The following is a 13,970-nucleotide window of genomic DNA, read 5'->3' as shown; positions in this document are numbered from 1 at the left end:
AACAGCTTACACATTTATTAAGTATGAAACAGTCAAATGTGGGCTGAATTTCTATCATTTTCTATTCTCATACACACATACACATTCTGTCTGAGCTGTTAAAAAACACAACAACTCTCTTAGATCATATGAAGGGCTACAAGCACACACACAGTACACTATCAAAGGCGTCATGCCCATTCAACTTGGGCTCGTGCCCCCTCAAATATTTGAGCTTGGACGACTTTAGGAATTGTTCAATTTCACAATAAGCATTTTTAATTAGCCTTAATAATATAGTATGTAAATAAAAGACACTTTTATGTATATTTTTATACATGTAGTATGACTTGAATTTGTCAATTACTTGAAGCTTTGGAATTTCTCTATTTAAAGTGACTTTAGCATCAGTGGTTTTACATATATCCCACACGTAAGTACCATGAAGTGCAGTATGTGATTGATAAAACAGGGGGAGAGGGTCTTACCCTGGCATTTCCCAATGACTGAGCCGAAGTCATCTCTCACAGACCTGAGAAAGAAACACACATACACAGAGTGGGAGAGTCTGAGGAAAAAGCAGTGACATTACGTAGCTTGACAAATATACACACACAAGGATGCAGCCACACACGTCTAGCCTCATATGACCTGGTATAAGGTGAGTTATAACAGCCACTGATATCCTGCCAACTAAAGTAGCTCAATGGATCAAGCAGACTGGGCCTTGAGAGTAGGCACTGTTTAGACTGGCTCTTAGCAGAGCTCAGTGGATAAAGCCTTGAGCTGACTTAACACCAGCTCGCACCAACTAATGCTATGAGGCCAGGCTATAAAATACTCTGTGATTAAACAACAGTTGTGTGGAAAAAAGAGAAACAAGTGAAACCCACAATATTTCCCTAAAGCATGAGTCAACACACAACACAGTTCTGAGTACAGTGAGTTTTGTTACGTTGAAACATTAGCAGGTTTTACATATTGATATATTCATGAAAAGAAATTTCATTTACACAAAGGGGTCAAGAGGAAAGCAGCCTTCTGAGCCGAAGCTGCACATAGTTGAAATGTGCCTCATTTGCCTCTGAAAAGCAAGACATATTTGTATACCTGTTTCATTGCTATTGATTTTCATTTCAATTTTGCTCCATTCTAAACATTACATTATGTCAATAGAGCACATTGCTGAGTGAGTATATTTTGTCTGTGTAAGCAGGGAAATTGGATTTGTGTCTGGAAATAATTACAGCCTCTCAAAATGAGAGCAAACATACTCATATGTATGCATGATTTTTGATGTCTGTCTCTATCCCCTCCCTCACTCTCTCTCTCTCTCTCTCTCTCTGTCGCACACACACACACACACACACACACACACACACACACACACACACACGCGCGCGCATATATATATAAAACGTTTAGGGGGCACTAGCGTTTTCTAAATGTTAATGTTCATTTTATGTTGCCTGAAATACCAAATTAAAGCCACAAATACGTATGCCAAATTGACTCAAATATTTTCCTGTGACTGATTGAATTGATGTTTAATGCAAATTGAAAAAAACAAACTTCATTCTTTAGATGCAAGCTGAGACTGCAGCTCTTCTTAAGGTAGATGTGATAAATCACCCCCCTTAATTAAAAGGCTCTCTATCACTGGCATACACAGGCAGAGAGCCTCAAACAGCGGGATAGGGTTCAATAATTACCTAATCTCCACACACTGGTCCTGAACCACTGCCAACAGTTTGCCATTACTGCAGAGAAAAAAAAACAAAACAAGAGAATGGTCAGGGATGAATTAAAGAAAAATAAATGAGAGAGAGAGTAATAAGAACAGCAGGTGAGATCAGTAAAGGAGATAGAGAAGTAAACAAATCATATAGGGCAATTAAGGAAGATAAGACACAAGTTTTGGGGGTTTTTTTTATGTGTACGAGTGTGTGTAGAGGGGCAAGTTGGATGGAAAAGAGATAAAGACTGCAATAGGAGCCCAGGTTGGACGGCCTAAAGAGAGGGGGGAACTACAGTGATTGGGAGCATTAAAGAGAGCAAAGATAGTTTCAGAGGGAATGAAATGAGGGAGAAAGATTTCAGGGCAGACAGAAACAAAATGGAAGGATCCAGCACATCAAACTAATAGACATGCGCAGCATCAATCGACCTCGCTTAACACTGTCTTACATGGTCAAATCGATAGCCAATTAAAAACTGCCTTTCTACTTGGTTTATCTGTTGTAATGAGTACAATTAAATGATTGGTTGAAAGGAAATGAGAAGGGAGGGGAAGGCTTAGTGCATGTCAGCAACAAAGTAGCCCACATTCTGGTATTGATCACAGTACGAGTGTTTGTGTGTGTGTGTGTTTGTGTGTGTTTGTGTGTGTGTGTGTGTGTGTTGCACCTTGCAAGCACCAGCTGCCAGTTGATCTGCTTGTTTGCCAGGCGGAGAAGACCGAGGGGCAGAGACGAGCTGGTGGGGCTGAAATTCACAGGGTCATGACACGTTAAAAAACCATAACTGCTACCAAACTGGAGTCTGGACAGCACATTTCACTTTGAAGAATAATTTCTGACAGACAGCTGAGATATTTCAAGTTCATCAGTGCTGCAAACGGAATCTTTCCAGTGTTCAAGTAGCGTAGAGTTGTGTTGTTTCGATTTGTTGGTATGTTGATTGGATCATTGGATTGGATCGTTAATTCGCTGCCATCGAAAATACCAGTTTGAAATGTATTTTTCCAAATCACTGACATAACTAGACCCATTATCTGCAGCATCTTCGTCTTCTGGACTTCCTCTAACATCTCCCAGACTTTATACCTACTTTTAGCACTAAAAAGTTTTTTGAATTACTTTTAGACCCAAAACTTCTAAAGTTCAGAGGGACACAGAACCTTGTTTTCAGAGTTTCTCCTACTCAGCCAATTTGGACTTGGGTAGGATGTGAATACAGTCCCAGAACTCTAAGGATTTTTGCTTTCACTTTCAATTTTAATACTGGATTAATCACAGTAGTAGCAGTCTCGCAGTAGTTTAAATACTTTGTTTTACTCTGTAGATTCATTCTGACAAAAAGTTTTTCTTATTCAAAGTAATGTTTTTATAGCATTTCAGTTGGAGTGGTTTTTCTCTTCCATTACAGTTTCAGTATTATTTCAGTTATCAATTTTTGAGTATAGTCGATACCAGTGGTGCTGCGCAAGCGCTGTCTGCCTGCTCTGTGTGTTTGAATCAAATAAAATCCCTGATCCGATCTCATCCACAAACAGAGGAGGAGAGCTGGGAGACAGCTAGAGGAGTTCTTAAATTTTTAAACTGTTATTGATGGTGCCAGCTAACCACCTGCTGACAGACTAAGCAGGCCTTGGTACTAGAGCATTACAGAATCCACTGCAGGCCACATCTAGCCATCTGTCTACACGTTCCATCCGACAGTGTGCGGTAAGAGCAGAGTGAATGAGGTCAGTATATTCAGATTCACACTGCAAAACAAAATCTTCAGAGATATGTAGGTACATCTTGAATGCAAGCTATGTGTATGAGGCCTTCCTGTAGTGAATTTAAGGATGAACAGATCAACTAAGCCTTGTAAGGCCTGTGTCAAAGTGTAGTTGTGTTCACATCTGTTACTTAAATGTTACATATGAACTTTCCATTTTATTTGTGTTGGAATAAATAAAACACACCAACAATTAAACTAAACCTTGATTATTCAATGTCTTCACATGATATAATATTGATGTAACAGTTTATCACGGCAAGACATATTCATGACAAAAAATACATTTGTTTTAAATATCATCACAGGGTACAATTCTCACAGTACTTTTGAGTAGTTGTGGGCCACCTCGCTTGAAATAAGTAGTAATAACCAGCAGGGGAAAAAGAGCAAAGGTGCTATTTCACACAGCAAATGCCATATATTTAAAGAGTATTGCTATTGTTTAGGCCATCATCTACTGACTAATTGATAACCTGATGTGATATGGTCTTAGCAAATGCTTAACAATGTCCTGTGAGAAACCCTGTTTATGATTTGTACATAAAAAATAGTGCTATGCAAATATTTTAAAGGATAGGTTCACATTTTTTAAGTCTGTCCTGAAAACAATGCTCACATGCTCATATGTACATTTAAGTTTTGACTCTTCTCATTCTGTATAAAAATGACTTTTAAAGCTCAGCTGACGATAATATGATGCTTCAAGAATCTGACTTACACAAATCAAGTGGGTGTATTCCAAACTTACAATCTTTTTGGTACCAACTTTCTTTGTGTTATTGTCCCTTTTTGTTTGACTAACCAGACTGTTAAAGCCTCATATTAGCTTCAGTTGCAATTTGGAATTAACTTCTTTCACAGTATGAGGACTGTGAATTTTGTTCCCCATCACTTATACTGAAATTGCTTTACAACGGAATATCTTTGCAGCCGCTATGGACAGGAGGAATTATTACAACAGCCAATAACCCTTTCAATGCACATATGAGCATGGGAATGTTGTATTAAGATTGACTCTGAAAATGTCAACCTGTCTTAATACCAAGTTCAATACAAAAGTAATGTGTTATTCTTATCAAATGATCAAACTAGTAGACGTGGCTTTAATTGTATTGAGCAAGGTTGCATGTGTTCATTTGAAGGATAACAAACAACTGTAATATTTGTTTGTTTTTTCCTAGTTCAGCCCTGCTATCATTGTAAACATAATAGTAAAATAATTGACTAATAAGTCAGTGTCAATGAAATGTACATGCACATTTGCATTTAAAAGGCAGCCCATTCAAACATAAGTGTACCAACATTAAAAATTAGAGCAGTGTTTATGTGTTACATGATTTAGTCAAACATGTATTTATATGTAGTCATAATAATCAAAGCTTCTTGTCGCAGTCAGTTCATTTTACTGGCTAAATAACAGCATGTGTAAGTTAAGACAGACTGCTCTACCTGACAGCCTCTGGTTATATGATAATGATGATGAACTTACCTGTACCACAAATAGTGTAGGATCAAGCGGAACGGGCCTGTAAACAATGTATCACAGTTAGTATGCTCAATAACAGTAACTGTGATAATGTCACATTGCATTCATCAACATACAGAGGGTCTCTTGCCACATTCTAGATTAAATTTAGAGACTGGGGAAAGCATGAAATGATGTTTAGTCTCATTAACCAAATTTAAGCAAAGGTGGTCAAACTATACACTATATTGCTATAACATTATAGCACCTAACAGGACCAGCAACAGTTCATCAACACTTTCCTTGAATATGCGGATGCTCTGGCGTCATTAGAGTTATGCCAACATGTATGTATCATGCATTACATATTTGTATATCTTATCTGGTACACATATCTGTCTGTGATCTACTTCTGTCATCCTTTCTTCATTTTCAAAAAGGGTAGACTTGGAGATATTTCCTACATAGACGTTTTCTTCAACAAGTAGTAGTCCTAATAGTTGCTGTAATCTTGTGTTTTTATGTTGGAAGAAGTCTTAAACACCTTTAAAAGTTTTTATGCTCCACATATTTGTAACAAACTCCCAGAAAACTGCAGTTCTGCTCCAACCCTCAGTTCTTTTAAATCAAGGCTGAAGACTTTTCTGTTTGCCGCTGGCTTTTATTAAATCAAATTTAAGGCTTTTCATTCATTTATTGCACTATAACTTTTTGTCTCCTGTTTTATCTGTCTTATTCTATTTTAGCTTATTTTTATTTTATATTTGCTTCACTCTTACATAACTCTTTTTTAATTACATTTAAATGTCTTTTTATCATGTGTTTCTTTTATATTTGGAATTTCCTTGTTGTTGAAATGTGCTGTACAAATAAACTCGCCTTGCCTTTTAAGTATTGCTAGCCTATTTTCCCATTGTTACCAACTCCTGCGTTGTATTCTGGTGGGAGCAAAGGTGTTGCTTTGTAGATAACCTGGTTGTAACATTTACAGGTGAACATCATGCTCGTGGTCAGGTGCTAAATACATGTTTTGCTTTAGGGCATAGATAGTATCACAAGTCAAAATAAAGCAGAAACTTACCTGTTACTGCTTTTGCAACAAGAGAGGTGTTGTGCTCTTTGTTGCCTCGCAACTGTAAATGTAAGAACGTAACAGGTGAGCTTAATAAAGTTGTGTCATCATTACTTATCATTTGCTGACATTGGACTTCAGATAAGAAGTCGGACTGGTTTCTTTTCTGTTGCCAGGGCAACTTACTTAATGAATAGTGTAGTATAAGCTAGCTAAAAGGGAGCGACACATGAATGGTTGCCTTCTAAAGGAACTTGCTTGTCTATGGATACTGTGGCAAATCGAGAGCTACATAATATTGCAGTGTGATATAAGAATGTGCGGATTTAGTTAGCATAACTTGCAAACTAACAGTATGTTTGTGCTACGTGGCTCTTCGCGGCTGACCCCTATGCAACTGATGATAGTTCACTTTCGGAGGCCATTTTTACAAATAAATGTTCAACACACGACCAACACGGCGAACTGAAAATGAGCCATAATAAAAATATGACTTACCTGGGTGTCCGTCTCCGGCGGCCATTCAGTAATAACAAGTAAATCATATAAAATGTTTTCATCTTCGCTTTCTATCAGACTATCTTCAGCCATATTTGAACCAGCTGTCAAAAGTCTACGGCGATTAGCACGGGACAAAATATATCTAATAACCGCGTTTGGAAACTGTCTCGACCCTATAGCTTAACTTGCGTAGTATAATTTGATAGTAATATCTTAATATGTGAGTGGCACCACAATTTATTTGCGGTGTATGAGTTTGCAGTATTTCATGTAAAACTATCCGGAACCAAATGTCATAAGACTGTCAGTACGGCCCACTACAGCAGGTGCACCGTGTCTACATGGTAACCCTAGATCTGCGAAACTCTCGTGAGCCGCTTCAAACTATTCTTGTCTCGCTGTTTTCTGACGTGACAACGCTGAGGTTAAGGTCTGGATAGGTTTAGACACAAAAACCACTTGGTTAAGGTTAGGAAAAGATCATGGTTTGGGTTAAAATAATCACTTGAAACGTGGCGTGGATTAAAGTTACTGCTTTCTTACAAATCTCGCGAGAATTTCGTACACGTTGCATCCGGCCGGATTGAACTCGTAGCATCCATAATGGCAGCGTTTTCTGGTAAGATTATTTACTAACTTCATATTATTGACGTGACATTTGGGGTCTACGTCAACGCCAAACGACTTTTAAAAGTGAATTGAATCATTAAAGTCATTAAATATGACGTTTGTTCAACAGAAATGGGTGTTATGCCTGAAATTGCGCAGGCTGTGGAGGAGATGGACTGGCTGTAAGTCACTCTCTAAACACCATACTTTTTCTTTCATGTGCACATCAGCATTTCTAAAACATGCATATGTTGTGATTTCTGTCCACGTTGTAGTTAGCTGTTAGACAATGCAATTAGCCTAAAACAGTAGACGCTAAACTGATTTATTCCAATCACTGGATTTCAGGCTGCCTACTGACATCCAGGCAGAGTCCATTCCCCTTATTCTTGGTGGAGGAGATGTACTGATGGTAAACGTCTTTGCACTAATCTGTCTCACACAAATTAGCCCATTTCACTGCACACTGCAAATCTGACACCTGACTTTTTCTTTTCTTTTTAAAGGCAGCAGAAACTGGTAGCGGAAAAACAGGAGTAAGTAAAGGACAGCAGCACTACTTTGAATCCAGTTCTTTTAGTATTTCCTTTTATTTAATTATCAGTTCGCCTTCTGGTCAAGTAACATAAATGAAGCCAAAAGAAACTACAACGACAACTGCAACATTGATCAACAGAAAATGAATCTGCAACTTTACAACATTTTGATAATCGTTGGTGGGTGATAGTTACTCATCATTTCTCTTGTCATCCTCAGGCCTTCAGTATCCCTGTGATCCAGATTGTGTATGAGACCCTGTCTGACCAGAAGGAGGGCAAGAAGGGCAAAGCTACCATCAAAACTGGAGGAGCTAGTGAGAACACCTTTGCCTTCAGTTCTCTGAATTTTAATAACATAACTTAACAGTTCTCTGCTCTGACCTAGTCTTGCTTGACATAGAGAATGCCCTCTGCATATATCACAACCAGTGTCAACATGGTTATTGTGGTGGAACTATTCAAGTATATATTTATAAGGTCTATTTTTCTGTGGTTCTTCAGATGTTTGACTTGTTTGTCTTTATTCTGTCTCAGTCTTCAACACCTGGCAGATGAATCCTTATGACCGCAGTGCAGCCTTTGGTAAGAGGAGCAAAAAATAAGCCAGCGATGTCACACTCAAGCCCTAGAGGACAGTCTAATCATGTGTTACCATATATCCCAATTTTGACATTTGCCGCATCTAACAATTGTTGCTTTTTGTTTCTATACAGCAATCGGTCCAGATGGACTGTGCTGCCAGAGCAGAGAGTTTAAAGAGTGGCATGGCTGTCGCTCTACAAAAGGTGTCACCAAAGGTAATTCAGACAAACACTGCTTCCAAGCTGATTGGGGAAAACTAGGGAGAAATTAAAAGGGAACCCAATCACCAAATGATCTGTCTTTGTAACTGTTATACCCTTTGTTAGTGTCTGACAGTGTATTTTTCTCTTCCTCTATTACTCTTCCTTCCTCACTCCCACCTGTCCTTGTCCATGTCTTTCTGTGTCCAGGGAAGTACTACTATGAGGTGACCTGCCATGACCAGGGGCTGTGTCGGGTGGGCTGGTCCACAAGTCAGGCAGCCCTTGACTTGGGTATGCAATATCTTTGCTGCAGAACATATAGAAGCTAAATAAAATGGCTCAATACACAATTCACTCAATCCTGGTCTCCTCTCTCTTTCTAGGAACTGATAAGTATGGGTTTGGTTTTGGTGGGACTGGAAAGAAATCACACAATAAGCAGTTTGACAGCTATGGCGAGGTAACTGTTAACTAATAGTTGTTATTTCAATATGTAAACAATTGTGAGAATAATTTTCAAGCATATTTTCTCTTTGTTAACTTGCTTTGCAGGAGTTTACCATGCATGACACTATTGGATGTTACCTGGACCTTGACAAGAGCCAAATTCTCTTCTCCAAAAATGGTACAGTCTCACTAGTTATGATTCTCCTCATCATGAATATGTAAGACATCTGGAGCTTCGGTTTAAATAGCAACTTAACAGATGTTTCTTACCCCTTTCTCTCTACCAGGTAATGACCTGGGTTTGGCTTTTGAGATTCCTAAACATCTGCAGAATCAGCCCTTCTTTGCCTCCTGTGTGCTCAAGGTAAGTGCTCAACAACACTTAGAATTTGGTAGGTAACAAACCAACAGGTGCGAGTCTACACCATACAAATTGTTCCATCCCGTATTTTTCTGCCAGAATGCAGAGCTGAAGTTTAACTTTGGAGGAGAAGACTTTAAAAATCAACCTAAGAGTGGGTTTGTGGCCTTCAACCAGGCACCAGACAGTCACTCAGTCAAATCTTCTCAGACAGGTATGTGGATTTTACTTCATGTCACATAGTAGCAATAATAGTTTACTGGATGATGCATGTATACCTTTTATATAATAAAAGCCCTTTTTCACCAGATGTTTTTTAAAACCAGGTACGAATTGCCATTATTAATGTGAAGCACCGCTAAAAATAGTGTAATTGGTCCATTCCTATGTTAACTGTTTCTTCTCTGTTCATGCAGGCAGCGCAAAAGTGAGTCAGGTGAAAGCATCATCCAATGCACCCAAAGCCCTGATCATTGAGCCGTCTAAAGAACTGGCTGAACAGACCCTCAACAATGTCAAGCAATTCAAGAGATATGTAGATAATCCCAAACTCAGGTACATTTCTCACTTAAAGTGTAATCTGCAGTGGACACCAGCAGATGGAGCCAGTGCTCAAGTATAAGTATGTGCCAACAGTGTGTAATTTGTCAATTTGCCACTGCAGGGAACTACTGGTTATTGGTGGCGTGGCTGCCAAAGAGCAGCTGGCTGCTCTGGAACAGGGGGTAGGTGACATGAACTGTCTCTAAATAAACATTAAATTAACACTGTTAAATAGAGTTGAAACATTTTTCACTGACAGTTTTGCTCCTCGTTCCTCTGTTGCCTTCAATCATCAGATCGACATTGTGGTGGGAACACCTGGCAGACTGGACGACCTCATATCCACTGGAAAACTCAGCCTATCCCAAGTTCGCTTTTTGGTCCTGGACGAGTGTGTATGTCCAACACATCTACTTTTTTTCATAAATCTTACATTAGAAGCACTGGTTGTTTACAGCCTAGAATGTACAAGATTTTATTTCAAATTAAAATCCTTTAAGAACTTGAGAAGCATTTTCAGTGAACATTATTTTGTGTCTTCAGGACGGCCTCCTGTCAGCAGGCTATACTGACTTCATCAACAGGATTCACAACCAAATCCCACAGGTCACTTCTGACGGCAAGAGGCTGCAGGTAACACTTGAGATAAGTTGCATGTGTGGTTTAGCTGACAATTCCTTCAGTATATTTATAAAATGATGTAGAGATTCATGTTTGCTCTGAACAAATACATTTTCAATTATAACAATCACAACAGTTTTTTTTTTAGTGGGAGCTACAGATGGATTAGATTAACTATTTTCATTTTGCATATTAAATCAAATTTCCTTAGACTTATGTTTCATTTTCTAACCCTAAACACTACAGTCATGTTCATATATTGTATATTCTAAATCTATTCTAAATTTTCACATCTGAAGGTGAGTTGCACCTGTTAGTAGTTCAAGTGCATCAGCTGATCTCCTCTTCTCCAGGTGATTGTGTGCTCGGCCACGCTGCATTCGTTTGATGTGAAGAAGCTGTCTGAACGCATCATGCACTTTCCCACTTGGGTTGACCTGAAGGGCGAGGACTCTGTTCCTGAGACTGTCCACCACGTGGTGGTGCCTGTCAACCCCAAGAACGATCACCTATGGGAGCGGCTGGGCAAGAACCACATCAGGGTGAGTAGTGTGCTCTGCAAAGGACACATTTCATGGTGACATATGAGTATCGTAGATGGCTATAAGTGTTGCAGCTGGAAGGTTCCTAAACTTGCAGAGTTGGCTTGTAGGTTGTTTGTAATCTCTTAATGTGCTGACTGGTTTTTCTCTTTTGCTGTGGTAGACTGATGAAGTCCATGCCAAAGATAACACCAGACCAGGGGCCAATTCAGCAGGTGGGTGAAAGCAGTCTTGGAAGGTTCTTTTAAACAATTCCTATCAAAGTACCTCACATTAACAACACCACAGATCTTATATTAGCATTTTTCCCTCTATCAGCAGTCATAAATGAGGTCTTGGTAACAAGAAACTTTGTGTGTGTGAATTTTAGAAATGTGGTCAGAAGCCATCAAGGTGCTGAAGGGCGAGTACACAGTGAGGGCCATTAAGGAGCACAAAATGGACCAGGCCATAATCTTCTGTCGCACCAAGATCGACTGTGACAACATGGAGCAGTACTTCATTCAGCAGGGAGGAGGTAGGAGGCCGTTGTGCCATTTTTACATTTTACTTTTCAGCAACCACAGGACACACGTTTTGAAAGTGGGAACATCCCATCACATACATTGTGAACACACATCTAAATATGAGGGAATGATGTAATTTATTTTTTTCCCTGATATGTTCTGTTATCTTTAGGTCCAGACAGTAGAAGCCACCAGTTGTCCTGCGTTTGTCTCCATGGTGATCGTAAGCCCAATGAGAGGAAAAATAACTTGGAGCGCTTCAAGGTAAAAGAACAGCAGTTTAACAATGCCGCTTGACAAAGTGAAACCAGCTGTTCGGTATTTAAGGTTTCCTTGTCTTCTCAGAGAAAAGAAGTGAGGCTCCTGATCTGCACAGACGTAGCTGCCAGAGGGATTGACATCCATGGAGTTCCTTATGGTAACGGAAAGATATCAGACTTCCAGTATTTAAAAAACTAGGCTATATTTTACACATGCATGTCCACTGCCTGCCATTTAGTTCTCACAAATGTCCCCTCTTCTCCCCAGTGATAAATGTCACCCTGCCGGATGAGAAGCAAAACTATGTCCATCGTATCGGGAGAGTGGGCAGAGCAGAAAGGTTAGCACTTGAAAATCTGTGTGCATTTGCATGTTACGGTTTGGTGATACAGGTGAAATTGTGTTACTGGTTAGTATTTACTTTTGTTATTATCAAGTTGATTGTCATGCATTGTTATATTTTCACATAATATGCCTTTAAAATGCCTCATTATATACAAGTTATCTGAAAGACATTGAATAATAGTGATTAATTAATTGCCTTAAAACTTGCAGAATGGGTCTGGCCATCTCCTTGGTTGCTATGGAGAAGGAGAAGGTAGGATGGATGATAGAATACACTGATTTTGATTTTTAAGTATGCATAGTTTTTGAACATGGTTGTAAACACATCTGTCTATGTGTGCAGGTGTGGTATCATGTCTGCGCGAACCGAGGCCGAGGTTGCTACAACACCAGACTGAAGGAGGATGGAGGCTGCACCATCTGGTACAATGAGAAAGAGGTGAACAAAGACACTTGACATAAACTGAATCAAGTTGAGGCAGCAAGTTAAATTTGCGGTTTCGAAAGGCAACACCGTCTCCGATTCAGCAGAGGGCTTTTAACATGATTTGATAAGCAGCAGATTCATTTGTCATCCTGACAGAAATCAGATTTACAGTGTGTCAGGTATGAAATCTAATATATTCATTGTGAACCCCTAGTGGGCAGTAAAGTTTTGCTTTATTTTGGTAGCACTGAAAGCTCAAGCACACTTTTGTCCCTGTCGCTAAATGACGTCATTCTGCACTACCCAACATGCTTGTGCCCTTTTTTGCTCTGATCGCAGCTTCTGTCAGATATTGAGGAACATCTAAAGTGCACCATCACCCAGTGTGAGCCTGACATCAAAGTGCCTGTGGATGAGTTTGATGGAAAAGTCTCTTACGGTCAGCGCAGAGCATTGGGAGGTATGTGTCATAGACAAAGGGAGGGAAGGTAACTGACGATTGTGTTGTTGTATGATGAACATTGCTTTAGAAATAGGAACCAATCTTTCAATCTAGTCCTTCAATATACAATGAAACATCTATAATTGTAATGAACATTACAGTCTCATAAGGCTGTAAGCTTAGTTGGCTATAGACATGTATTGTATTCACCGCTGCTGTGTTGAGCTCAACCGGTTGCTCTTGTCTAGGTGGTAACTACAAGGGTCACGTGGATGTGCTAGCCCCGACAGTCAGTGAGCTGGCTAACCTGGAGAGAGAAGCCCAAACTTCGTTCCTCCACCTGGGATACATGCCAAACCAGCTGTTCAGAGCCTTCTGAATGCCACTCAACCAACACTGATACAGCTGATACAGAGTTAAGAAGAATAGAACATTTTCACATATTGCAGTGACTACATCTTTGTGCAAAGAAGCAGTGTGCAGTCACATTCCAGTTGGGTTTTTTTTTCATGCAACCATAAATACATTTACATGAAATGTATGCTAAGAGGTGTTAAAGTAGCAAAATTTCACTGGGTAACCCAAGCTTATCTACAGTCTGTATCCAAAGGACAACAAGACTCCTGATTTCTGTTTAGTAGTGTAATATTCTCCTCCAAAAGTTGGGTTTAAATTTTGTGTTTGGGAAGCTGAGGCTATGTCTACTTTGAGCATGTAGGCCTGCACTTATGATTGCTCCTAAGGTCAAAGGCCTTCACCGCACAGCTAGCAAAAATGTCCCTCAACATAGTCCGTACATGTAATGCTAACACTAAAGCAAAATTGAATTGGTTTGATTTTTTTTTTTTTTTTTTCTGATTGATATGGCTGAATAAAATATTTAAGTTTATCTGTGGAGTGATTGGCTGAAAAGTCAATGGATTTCAGTTGCTTGATCTTGTGTTTTCTGAAATAAACTATTGAAGTCCTCTCAGTTTGGAATTTTTTTCCTTATGTTTACTACTCAGAAATAAGTCCT

General features: G+C 39.3%; 2 protein-coding genes across 3 annotated transcripts in view; one reads left to right on the top strand and one right to left on the bottom strand.

Annotated features, from left to right (window-relative positions):
- Window positions 1–6,745, bottom strand: part of nbas (NBAS subunit of NRZ tethering complex) — a 160,108-nt gene extending 153,363 nt beyond the window's left edge. The window contains exons 1-6 of the mRNA XM_042389831.1: window positions 6,522–6,745; window positions 6,033–6,084; window positions 4,976–5,012; window positions 2,386–2,463; window positions 1,692–1,739; window positions 468–511 (exon numbers count right to left, since the gene is read on the bottom strand). Coding sequence (XP_042245765.1) covers window positions 468–511; window positions 1,692–1,739; window positions 2,386–2,463; window positions 4,976–5,012; window positions 6,033–6,084; window positions 6,522–6,614 — 352 coding nt within the window. The 5' untranslated portion in view covers window positions 6,615–6,745. The remainder of the gene's footprint in view (window positions 1–467; window positions 512–1,691; window positions 1,740–2,385; window positions 2,464–4,975; window positions 5,013–6,032; window positions 6,085–6,521) is intronic.
- Window positions 6,746–6,891: 146 nt separating this feature from the next.
- ddx1 (DEAD (Asp-Glu-Ala-Asp) box helicase 1) lies at window positions 6,892–13,925 on the top strand. 2 transcript variants are annotated; one of them, XR_006091986.1, is made up of 27 exons: window positions 6,892–7,143; window positions 7,264–7,315; window positions 7,482–7,545; window positions 7,640–7,669; window positions 7,890–7,986; window positions 8,207–8,254; window positions 8,386–8,469; window positions 8,665–8,748; window positions 8,841–8,917; window positions 9,010–9,082; window positions 9,192–9,268; window positions 9,365–9,479; window positions 9,682–9,820; window positions 9,930–9,990; window positions 10,105–10,203; window positions 10,352–10,441; window positions 10,783–10,971; window positions 11,135–11,186; window positions 11,342–11,488; window positions 11,650–11,741; window positions 11,823–11,895; window positions 12,006–12,078; window positions 12,294–12,336; window positions 12,427–12,522; window positions 12,850–12,970; window positions 13,201–13,450; window positions 13,503–13,925. XR_006091986.1 is itself a non-coding variant. In XM_042389832.1 (26 exons), the coding sequence occupies exons 1-26, from the start codon at window positions 7,128–7,130 to the stop codon at window positions 13,329–13,331; spliced, it is 2,223 nt and encodes a 740-aa protein (XP_042245766.1). In that variant the 5' UTR covers window positions 6,892–7,127; the 3' UTR covers window positions 13,332–13,925. The 2 variants fall into 2 exon arrangements, 1 of the variants encoding a protein (XP_042245766.1); XM_042389832.1 differs by having other exon boundaries at window positions 13,201–13,925.
- The last annotated feature ends 45 nt before the right edge of the window (window positions 13,926–13,970 follow it).

The sequence above is a fragment of the Thunnus maccoyii genome, chromosome 17 (assembly GCF_910596095.1).
Source record: "Thunnus maccoyii chromosome 17, fThuMac1.1, whole genome shotgun sequence".
NCBI classification, from domain to species: domain Eukaryota; kingdom Metazoa; phylum Chordata; class Actinopteri; order Scombriformes; family Scombridae; genus Thunnus; species Thunnus maccoyii.
Note: the sequence above shows the minus strand (reverse complement) of the source record. Positions and strands in the feature narration are given on the sequence as shown.

What these genes read in the sequence shown, in the direction of transcription:
- ddx1 (XM_042389832.1), top strand. An exon ending in CTGGTAGCGGAAAAACAGGA is followed by an intron (nt 7,670 to 7,889) that starts GTAAGTAAAGGA and finishes TGTCATCCTCAG; the next exon opens with GCCTTCAGTATCCCTGTGAT. An exon ending in AGTCAAATCTTCTCAGACAG is followed by an intron (nt 9,480 to 9,681) that starts GTATGTGGATTT and finishes CTGTTCATGCAG; the next exon opens with GCAGCGCAAAAGTGAGTCAG.